The following is a 9180-nucleotide window of genomic DNA, read 5'->3' on the forward strand; positions in this document are numbered from 1 at the left end:
CCCACTGTCAAACATGGTGGTGGCAGCATCATGGTTTGGGCCTGCTTTTCTTCAGCAGGGACAGGGAAGATGGTTAAAATTGATGGGAAGATGGATGGAGCCAAATACAGGACCATTCTGGAAGAAAACCTGATGGAGTCTGCAAAAGACCTGAGACTGGGACGGAGATTTGTCTTCCAACAAGACAATGATCCAAAACATAAAGCAAAATCTACAATGGAATGGTTCACAAATAAACATATCCAGGTGTTAGAATGGCCAAGTCAAAGTCCAGACCTGAATCCAATCGAGAATCTGTGGAAAGAACTGAAAACTGCTGTTCACAAATGCTCTCCATCCAACCTCACTGAGCTCGAGCTGTTTTGCAAGGAGGAATGGGCAAAAATTTCAGTCTCTCGATGTGCAAAACTGATAGAGACATACCTCAAGCGACTTACAGCTGTAATCGCAGCAAAAGGTGGCGCTACAAAGTATTAACTTAAGGGGGCTGAATAATTTTGCACGCCCAATTTTTCAGTTTTTTATTTGTTAAAAAAGTTTGAAATATCCAATAAATTTCGTTCCACTTCATGATTGTGTCCCACTTGTTGTTGATTCTTCACAAAAATTACAGTTTCATATCTTTATGTTTGAAGCCTGAAATGTGGCAAAAGGTCGCAAAGTTCAAGGGGGCCGAATACTTTCGCAAGGCACTGTATATATATATATATATGTATATATATATATATATATATATATATATATATATATATATATATATATATATATATATATATATATGGCAATGTCATGTGTTCCATAGCAGTTCTTTTCTTTTCTTAATTCTTTGTTGTGGTTTTGTGTTGGCCTTACCTTAACCAGTGTGAGCGGGCACTACCATCTGACTGCCAGAAGGACACAGTCTCCCCATTGGTCATTTTGTCAATATCAGCAGAGTTGGATGACGTTTCTATGACGCTGTAACACTTTGTGACCATTTTCACTTTGTCCAGCTCAGGGTCGCAGTTCAGCTCACCTGTGTTCTCAATATTCAAATCTACAGGGATTGAAAAAAAAAAACATTTATGAATATTATCAGTTATTTCTGCTTTTATATTCTAGATCTGATATGAGCAGCACTTAGGGCCAACAGGTAAAGACAATTATATAAAACATCTACCATATTTTATTTGACTTGCATGCAAAGGAAACAGAGAAAGTACTGTACCGTTTTCTTTTTGCAGGAGGAAATCCAAGAAGTCCTGCACTACTGATGATCTCATTGTGCAAATATTATTGTAGCCTTCCAGCACTGGGAACGGGATGGCATTGCTGGGGATTCTGTTCCGATGGAGAAACCTCAGGATTTTAGTGCTGTGCAAAGCCAGGCGATCTTTTGACTTGGAAAATATATCAACAAATCCTGAAAGACAGGTAAACAACAATCGTCTCTGTAAGCCCTATTGAACAACCTAAAAGTTGTAAATCTAGATTTAATGTTTTAACTATCGCGCCCATTTTAAAAGGGTTTTGCCTATGGCTTTACCTGGAGTGAGCGAACAGGCCTGCAGCTGTCTGATCACATGACTGAGCTCCCCCTGCAGATTGGCTCCATTGGAGTTCTTGAGAGCCATCAGCATGTTCTCAACATCAACAACGCCATCACCTTCAGCATCAAACTGGCCAAAAGCCTGAAAAAGCAGGAGGACAAGCCTCAACAACAGCACCGTTTTACATCTCTGGGCTGACCTGGCATCAATTATAACTATAATTACAATTGCAGCATAATTGTTTGCTCAAATTGCAATTTGAATTACTCATTAGCTCAATCAGTTACAATGATGCTACAGTAATTGCAATTTTAATTACAAATACACTACAAACAGAAGCACACACAAACACGTTTACTTAATTTATTCTACCAAGCAGTAATTGCTGGTACAAATACAGAAACATACTCTAACAATTTTTCAAACAAACAGGGTCACTAAAAGTGGTTGAAAATGCAAGAATGTTGACTCAATGTAAAACACAATATGGAATTGTGAATGATTACGCTTGGAACGGTGTGTAATTGAACTGTATGGCAATTACAATTACAAATGCAATTACACAGGTGTGCCAAGGTTCAGCTACAGCTGCAATGGCATTGGACTTGCCATTCATTACAAATGACACAGTTACTATTGTAACTGACCACAGGTCTGGTTTTGGGTGTTTCCCATTTTCATTGTTTCACGTTTTGCTTTGTTTACCTAACTACTCACACATTTGCTTTTCAGACCATACAGTAAGCAAAACTACTAGAAGAAACTGAATGAGGTAATAACTTACTCTGCCTGCCTGATGTCCTTTATTTTGCTTTGCTTTGTTACAATGCGATGCATTTTAAAAAATCCCTTGTTCTTGCTCCATCCATTATCTGCATGAGAATTGGGCTTAGCTACTCTATTCTATTTACTTATTCTGGCTTCACTACAAAGAAAGAAAGCACATTTCAAACAGCCATTTAACTATAGCAAATGGCAAATACACATAATAATGCAGCTTTAAATGTGGGTTTCATGCCACTAATGAAATTGCTATGTGTTTTAATAAACTAGTTATTTTCACTGGATACTAAGGTCTGTATTTAAAATGCACAAAAAAAATATTGTAAGCCCCTCCCATCGCACTGCAGGTTACACCAAAGCCTTTGGGGGTGCAAAAGAACTACAGTATCTGCTAAGGAACTTTACCCGATACAAGCCCACACCCTACTGCTACATACTTTCAAAACTCCAACAAATTCATATTAAACTGTAGCTTGCACGCGTGGTTTTATAAACCTGTAAATTCCATATCCATATTCATTAGAAGCCAAGACATACCAAACGCCTATTCATCTGTACCTTTCATCTGCTAGAAAATAGTCCAGCTTGCGAAACTGTCAAATCACGAAGTGCAATAGCCATTCTTATCACCGCTGTTATTGGAGTTTGAGCCATGTTTGCCACAGTGAAAATGTACCTCTGCATGTCAAGCGACCTTTTGTAGTTGCTTATATATATGTGTGTTTATTATATTGCATACCTCCTCGCACTCGTCTCTAGCCGCGGGTCGGCCTTCTAACATCTCGCAAAATTGCTCCAGTGTGACCGTCTCATCACCGCGGCTCAGCCTCTCCTCCAGCCAGCGAACCAGAGCGCTCTCGTTCCGGGCAAGCACCGACTCTGACACGGCGGCCCCGGAGTCTCTCATACGGACTGCTGCATCCCTCAGCTTCACCTGCTCGAGCAGCGCCTCGGGGGGAGGAAGCCCGCTACCTGGTCCCTGGGAAGAATTTGTTCTCCCCCCAACTCCCCCGGAGCCACTGCCAGCACCCGGGCTCCCAGAGGCCGGACTGACTCCCGAAACGCTGGAAGTCCCGGCCTCCATCTCCTCCTCATCGCCGCTAGCTCCTACGCAGCCGCTATCTGCGTTCCCCATGTTTGTCAGCGGCCTCGGGCTATCCCACAGTCCAGCAGCCCGGATTGCGAGGCTAACGGGCGTGTTTTGTGAAATATTCGGCTACTGGGATCTCTGTTTCGCTCCCCCAATTCCGCTTCATCAGGCTGTTCTCACTACCGCATCGACGTACTACAAAACGTCATCACGTCGTCATTTTAATTGGCTGAAAACTTCAGCTGAACTTCTTCAGCCCACCTAGACAGGTGTTTCTTCTGCTAGAAAAAAAATGCAAACGTTAATAAAACCAGAAATAAGTCGAAAATAAGAATTGAGTCAGTTTACAATGTATCGTTGTGTGTTAATTTACAGTTAAACTATGTCAATAATACCAGTACCGTCTGACGTAAATGCATTCGAATGATCTTATTCGGTACATTAGCACCCGGCTTGTTATCAAATCATTTTTTTAAACAGTTCAACATTATAGAATCCGCAATCATGGTAAAACAATCTAATTGGGAAATTTAAGATCTAAATATGAAAAAGAACTGACAATGCAAAATAAAAAATAAAAAACTTTCCAAAAATATATATTTCTATTGTAGTCTCAAATCTTATCCCGTCCATCACAACTGGCGCATAACTGCCTAATACAGGAACAACATTGTAATTTCATTTTTATATGGGGTACACAATCCGAAAGGGGGTTATTATGTATTTAAATTGATATTCATCAAATACACGTATCCAATAATTTGTACAATTTGGATTTGCCTCCATAACCGATTTTATAGTTAATTAAATCTGTAATTTACTACGCATTACTATGCAAGAATGCCTTTTGCCATTGTATAACTGGTAAAAGATTTAAAATGTAAACTCGTATACCAAATAAATATGTTGATTTATTTTAAATATATTTCAAAGGTGTACCCTTTAAAAAAACTACAGTACGTCATCAATTCAGGAAATGGGATCTCTGGTGTTACTGCAAATACAATCCTCCTGAACACAGTTGCAGGAGCAAAACAATACAGTTGGTTGACCCATCAAATAACTTCATGAAAGACACCTGACCTTTTCTGCGATGATCAGGCATCTGCTAGCGGTAGTATGCCTTGCAGTGGCGGTCCTAATCGGTCCCGAGATTGGTTATGTATTGGATTTGATCCCCGGATGGGACACGGTGAAATCGTGTATCACAGACACAGGGCACGCCGCTGGGGACACGATTCGGCTGCTTGATTTGCAGGAGCTATCCCGGTATAATGGACAGCAAGGCAGTCCCGGCGTGTACCTTTCCATTCTGGGACAGGTGTTTGATGTGGGGAAGGGACACAAACATTATGGACCTGGGGGGTCCTACCATTTCTTTGCAGGTAAATTTGTGGTCTATTATTAGGGGATTACATTACTACTTCACATACACGCGATAGCAGCATACTCTCATTCAACTTTTCTGGCACTACGGCACTGTACATTTCAAAATAAAAACAGAGTTGTTGATTTGAATTAATTGGGGGTTCTGTGTTAAAAGACAATAGCATAATAACATGAGGCAGAAAGCAGCGTGTTTAAATAGAGGCATACAAAGCGTGTTATTTCAAGTGAATTGAATGTGAATTTTCGTTTTAGGAAGAGATGCGTCCCGAGCCTTCGTGACGGGGGATTTCACAGAAGCCGGCCTTGTGGATGACGTGTCAGGACTCTCACCTGCTCAAATCTTGTCCCTCTCTGAATGGCTTTCCTTCTACAATAAAGATTATATACTTGTTGGTAGGTACAGCATGTACCCTCTCTTTAGAGTTCATTGAAACTCGGTGACGGACCAGTAAACAAACATATGAAAGGTGTTTTCAAATGCAGCATTGACTGTCTAATACTTGATCTGAAAACAGGCTATGCAAAGGATTAGAGGGCACAGACTGAACCCCATTATTTGAGCTGGTTCTCAAGTCTTTACAATACAGGTTATTAAGAATGTAATCAGAGAGCAAAGGCAAGAGTTCAGGGAAAGCCATTGAGAAAACTGTGTAAAAAACAATATTTTAGCAGCTAAACTCAGTACTACTATACCAAGATGTATTAAGTAGACACACACTAGTAGGACATTCATCTCGGATAATGTGCATTAGCTGAAGTGTTTGCCAGGGGTTAACGTTGCTTTTTCCCTGGTCGTGAACTAACTTCAAGTCAATGGCTTTGTTTTGAAGGCAGGCTGGTGGGGAGGTACTACAGTGAGACGGGGGAGCCCACAGAGGCTCTGAAGCAGGTTGAGTCTGCCATGGCTGAGGGGCTGGAGCTCAGGGCGCAGGCTGAAGCGGACAAGCAGCGCTTCCCTCCCTGCAACTCTGAGTGGAGCTCAGGCAAGGGGGGCAGGGTGTGGTGCTCCACACAGAGGTACAGTAACATGAGCCTGACTGTCACACACACAAGACCTGCACTGTGTAGTGAAGCAGGGCCTTATTGCTATTATACTGCAAGGCAGATGTTGCATTTTATTGTGACTATTTTTTTTAGTCACCCCTGCATCTGTAATCACATACTGTATGTTTGTCACATAAGCTGGTCAAGGTTACCGACTTTTTCACAGTCTGTACTTTGGGGACTGCTTGTCCGATTGCGATGCAGTTGAGTAGGTATATATTTGAATAGCAGACCCTCTCTAAGGAGGGTTCTTCGCTCAGCACTCTTGCTGTCCTGGTACAGTGTCACTGATCCACACTTTGTCTCTGCAGTGGAGGTGTTCAGCGGGACTGGGTTGGCGTGCCCAGGAAGCTGTTCACGCCAGGCTCCAGCAGCCAGCGCTGTGTGTGTGTGCAGAGCAGCGGGCCCTCATCCAGCCAGCAGCTCAGGGACAGGGGAGACCTGGACAGCCCCAACCTGCAGGAGTACCAGGACTGTCCCTCACTGGCAGAGTCCTGTCTGCTGACAGACTGACAACAGCAACCAAGCACTGCCTGTCTTTCTCAGACTTGCTTTTGTGGAGCACCATTCTATATTCATTGTAAAAACCATTTAAGACTGTAATAGTTCTGTATTCCTTTTATGGGAGGGTAAGATTTGGAAGGATGACTCATATAGTTGCTTAGTTACGCTTTAGTCTTTTTTCTTGTTTTTTTTTTAACAATTTAATATCAAATCATTTGTCAGGGTTCCATGGCATCTGATTTTGCCAGTTCAGAGACAGCACAGAAAGTTTTAAAACTAAAAACTACAACAATCAAACACACCGCACAATAAAAAGTAGATACAAAAATAAAAGACGACTCATCTATACATTAAATCAACATTGTTTGATAACAAACCAGAGACAAAGCATTTTAAACATATACCGCCTCTACTAGCTGCAGTATTACATTCCCATTTTCTTTTTTTTTGGTATATTGTGTTCGTAACTCATTCTTCTAGATTTGAATAGCCTGTAGTTTACACTACGTGACAAGACTGAGATGCGTTGTTTCCAGACAGAGTGCGCACAGATACTTGTACGTCTGACGTCAGATGCTATTGAACAAATTGTAGGAATGCCTCCTACAACCAAAACAAGTCACAACAGAGGTACATGCGTCCTACCTGATTAGAAGTAACATCATACTACATATCCAAGATCAGCATCACATATAATAGATTAACACTCATTCTATAACACAGGCTTGTTTCTTTTCTGACAGCTTATGTCGTAAACTATGTACTTGATCATAGGCTACCTGTTGTTCAGATTGTTCAAATAAATAAACTATATGTTAAAAAAGGGTGTTAAATATACATGTATACATCTTTTAATCACCAAAATAGCTTATTGATTGTTATTATTTTGTAACAAATAATAAGCTTAATCAATAATAAGAATAATAATGCATGTTTGTTGTCATGCTGATGCGCTGGGGAGGCCGCACTGTGGTTGATCCCCGGAGCCAGCATCGCAGCCGTTGTGTGTGCTGATGCGCCAGGGAGGCAAAATAAGCTGATCCCTGGAGCCAGCATTACACTTCAGCCATTAACACCAGACAGAAGGATATCTACATCATCATATGGAAGGAAACGTAAATGGATGGAGACACATATGGCTCACATTAGTTTACTGTAAAGCTACGTCTTAGTTGGTGCTTATCTTGGCGAGAGCCGAGTTCAAATCAGCATGAAGTTTTAACATCTACTCTCGTGTAATGGAAATTATGTAAATCCCTGTATATTCAAATAGAACTGGGAGAGGTAGCAGAACCTTGGTTTGTTTACACATCTGGTACATACCGTTCCTGTTACTCATCATTGAATTAAGATCCGCCCACATGGTGGAGCTTTAAAAACTGCTGAACATGAGCTCATTCTTTCAGTATCCAGAACTGCAGCAACTCTGATACCCACCACTTTCAAGATCCAGCCAGTCTGCCAATTTATTATCACCTATTTGGATAGGAGAACAAAAACAAAACCAGAGACGCCGGGAGTATGGAAACCTACGATCACTTATGGAAGGAACTCCTGGAAAGTCTTGAGACAGAAGTCTTGAAAAAAATATTTAAAGTCACCAAGCCAGATTCTAAAAGAAGATGTCCTATCAAACCCATAATGATCAGCAGTGTGGTGAAGAACACGCTCAGCTCTAAGGAACTGTTGTCACGCACAGCGCTCACCAAAAACATCCTCTACAAGTTTGCACTTGTCAGATGCGGGAGTGTTAACATTTCTCAAACCAGAGATAAAATCACTCAGGAAATACTGAAGTATTGGAATACACGGGGTCTGCCAGGTTACAGGCTTAGAGACCACGAACAGAGGGAATGCGGAAAAATACTTGTGCGTCTAGAGGAATCTACTATTGTGGAAATCTGGAAAAAGGTGAAGACATGCCATGAAAGGGAATGGACTCTCAGCCTCCTAGACGACATTGTGAAGTCTCTACCCTCCGTGGAATGGCTTCTGCAACGAAGATGTATCACGAGGGAGATGCTTATGTCCTACTTGGTTAGCGAGAACAACACAATTGATGGCCAACCTTCAAAAGATGAACTTGTCAGGGCTGTGTTGCACAACATCAGTCAGTAAAATTTTTGACTTTTTAGTACACACTAATTTTTTCTGTAGAAACTCTTATGCAGATGTTATATTTATGCACTAAATGTTAAAAGCATGCATTTTTCTAAAACACTTCCATTTTATTAAAATTAAAGTTAAGGTTTTTGCATGTTTATTTTAGTTGAAGGATCTATTAAAACTAATATATAACAGACATATTAGATATTACCAAGTGAAAATGGTTGATACTACATATCATTTTATCAACACGCTACTAGAGTAAATCATCATGTTTAAAAGATGCCTCGCAGTCTTGGGAGGGTGACATAGTGGCAAGTAAATTTCAATTATAAAGAAAGTTTGTGTCCCTATAACAAACTATTGGGAAATCTAATCAAAGTGGTCAGTCAACAAAGTCCATATGTGGTTAAACTAGGGAAGAATGTAGCGACCAGTCTAAGTGTAAATGTGAAGTTGACTGGGGAACACTGAAACTTTACTTGTGTCAGAATTAAAATAAATAATTTTAAAAGAAAAAAAAATGTTTGTCATGTTTCTGGTTTTCTAATCATTTTGGAGCTTGCTTCACTTCAGCAGCGCACAATAAGAATGGTTTCTGTTTCTTAAGTTTCTGTTCCTTAAGTTTCAGTTTCTCATGAAATCCAGTGCGTCACCATCTACCACTGTATAATTAGCCCCTTCCAATGACAGGAAGCAGGCACAGTGTCAGCAGGCATCATGAGAGCTTCCCCT

General features: G+C 40.8%; 2 protein-coding genes across 5 annotated transcripts in view; one reads left to right on the forward strand and one right to left on the reverse strand.

The window, feature by feature from the left end:
• Nucleotides 1–3647, reverse strand: part of LOC117963316 (zinc finger ZZ-type and EF-hand domain-containing protein 1-like) — a 47671-nt gene extending 44024 nt beyond the window's left edge. For 2 of the 4 annotated variants that reach the window (XM_059001598.1, XM_059001597.1), the window contains exons 1-4: nucleotides 3052–3647; nucleotides 1526–1670; nucleotides 1208–1402; nucleotides 853–1036 (exon numbers count right to left, since the gene is read on the reverse strand). In XM_059001598.1, the coding sequence (XP_058857581.1) occupies nucleotides 853–1036; nucleotides 1208–1402; nucleotides 1526–1670; nucleotides 3052–3447 (920 nt within the window). In that variant the 5' untranslated portion in view covers nucleotides 3448–3647. The remainder of the gene's footprint in view (nucleotides 1–852; nucleotides 1037–1207; nucleotides 1403–1525; nucleotides 1671–3051) is intronic. The other 2 variants (XM_059001596.1, XM_059001595.1) reach the window with 1 other exon arrangement.
• A 721-nt stretch (nucleotides 3648–4368) lies between these two features.
• Nucleotides 4369–8961, forward strand: LOC131701766 (neuferricin-like). Its single transcript, XM_059001614.1, has 4 exons — nucleotides 4369–4787; nucleotides 5044–5184; nucleotides 5622–5808; nucleotides 6147–8961. Exons 1-4 carry the CDS (start codon nucleotides 4496–4498, stop codon nucleotides 6346–6348), a joined length of 822 nt encoding a protein of 273 aa, XP_058857597.1. The 5' UTR covers nucleotides 4369–4495; the 3' UTR covers nucleotides 6349–8961.
• The last annotated feature ends 219 nt before the right edge of the window (nucleotides 8962–9180 follow it).

This window comes from Acipenser ruthenus, chromosome 26, assembly GCF_902713425.1.
Source record: "Acipenser ruthenus chromosome 26, fAciRut3.2 maternal haplotype, whole genome shotgun sequence".
Classification (NCBI taxonomy): domain Eukaryota; kingdom Metazoa; phylum Chordata; class Actinopteri; order Acipenseriformes; family Acipenseridae; genus Acipenser; species Acipenser ruthenus.

Excerpts from the sequence above, each read along its gene's own strand:
- LOC131701766 (XM_059001614.1), top strand. The coding sequence starts at position 4,496 with ATGATCAGGCATCTGCTAGCGGTAGTATGCCTTGCAGTGGCGGTCCTA. Across the intron at positions 4,788-5,043 it reads GTCCTACCATTTCTTTGCAG|GAAGAGATGCGTCCCGAGCC; the intron begins GTAAATTTGTGG and ends TTTTCGTTTTAG. Across the intron at positions 5,185-5,621 it reads TAAAGATTATATACTTGTTG|GCAGGCTGGTGGGGAGGTAC; the intron begins GTAGGTACAGCA and ends TTTGTTTTGAAG.